The 1,211-nt window shown below is 65.2% G+C and overlaps 1 protein-coding gene across 1 annotated transcript in view; it reads left to right on the top strand.

Annotated features, from left to right (window-relative positions):
• Positions 1–1,211, top strand: part of GRAMD4 (GRAM domain containing 4) — a 71,294-nt gene that overhangs the window by 43,282 nt on the left and 26,801 nt on the right. Inside the window, exons 7-8 of the mRNA XM_015570732.1 lie at positions 80–171; positions 1,180–1,206. Of these exons, the coding sequence (XP_015426218.1) occupies positions 80–171; positions 1,180–1,206 (119 nt within the window). The remainder of the gene's footprint in view (positions 1–79; positions 172–1,179; positions 1,207–1,211) is intronic.

Here is a 1,211-nt window from a genome sequence, read left to right as displayed (position 1 = left end):
GGGGGGGGGGCGGGGGGAGGGATGTGGCCTGCCTGCTGGACCCCTGACCGTCCCCCGCCCTCCTGCCCTCCTCCCGCAGGTCTACATGAACGCCGTGTGGCACGGCTGGGCCATCCCCATGTTCTTGTTCCTGGCAATTCTGAGGCTGTCCCTCAATTACCTCATAGCCAGGTGGGTGAGCTGGCTCGTTGTGTGCACGGGCTGGGCTGTCCCCCGTGTCACACATCATGTCATTCACACTGACAGCCCCGCGCTCTGGCCTTGTGGGTCCTCTGTGGGCTCCGGGCCTCCCGCTGTCCTGGGGCGGCCATGGCGCCGGCTGCAGGCGGCTCTAGCCCCTCCTCCCATGAGCTCTGTGTTGGCAAGAAAGCTCCCCCAAACCTCAGGGACAAAGGGGAGGCACGGAGCTGCGAAGACCCCGTGTCCGGGCAGGCCCGGCCGCGTGTGGGATGGGCGGATCCCCACCAAGCGCCTGAGCGCCTGGTCTGCGTGTCTCCCCTTCCTGTCTCTGAGCCCCGAGCAAGGCCTGGGGGGCTCTGTAGGGGGCTTTGTGGGAGCCAGTCCCGTGCTACCGGGTCGGTCTGAACTCACGGTTGCCCCAGCACAGTGAACCCCAATTCCACGGGCCTGAGAGCCCCACGCTCCGCACTGGGCCCACAGCTCAGCCTGCTCACCCCACATTCTCCCAGGCGCCGCCTCAGTCAGTGCTGGTGGGGGCCGCCCTCCAGGCCAGACACCCTCAGCTGCAGGCCTCACCCACATTTCCTTTTTAAAAAAATATATTTTATTCATTTCAGAGAGGAAGGGAGATGGGGAGAGAGAGAGAGAGAGACATCAGTGATGAGAGAATCATTGACCAGCTGCCTCCTGTATGCCCCACACTGGGGGTGGAGCCTGCATGTGCCCTGCCTGGGAATTGAACCCTGACCTCCTGGTTCGTAGGTCGACACTCAACCAGTGAGCCACGCGGGCGGGGCCCTCACCCACTTGTGTTGAAAGGTTTCTTGTCCCATCACCTCTGGGGCTTTTACACGTGTCCCCCCAGGCGGGCCCCAGGGGAGGTGAGAGGCGGGGCTCCCGCAGCCCCTCTGCCCAGGGCTGGGGCGCTCCTGTCCCTGGGCACTGGCGGGGTGGGGGCTGAGACGCCCTGCGACCGTGTACGCTGTCCCTACCCACCAGGGGCTGGCGGATCCAGTGGAGCATTGTGCCCG

This window comes from Myotis davidii, unplaced genomic scaffold (assembly GCF_000327345.1).
Source record: "Myotis davidii unplaced genomic scaffold, ASM32734v1 scaffold67, whole genome shotgun sequence".
Classification (NCBI taxonomy): Eukaryota; Metazoa; Chordata; class Mammalia; order Chiroptera; family Vespertilionidae; genus Myotis; species Myotis davidii.
This window is presented reverse-complemented; position numbering and strand designations above follow the sequence as displayed.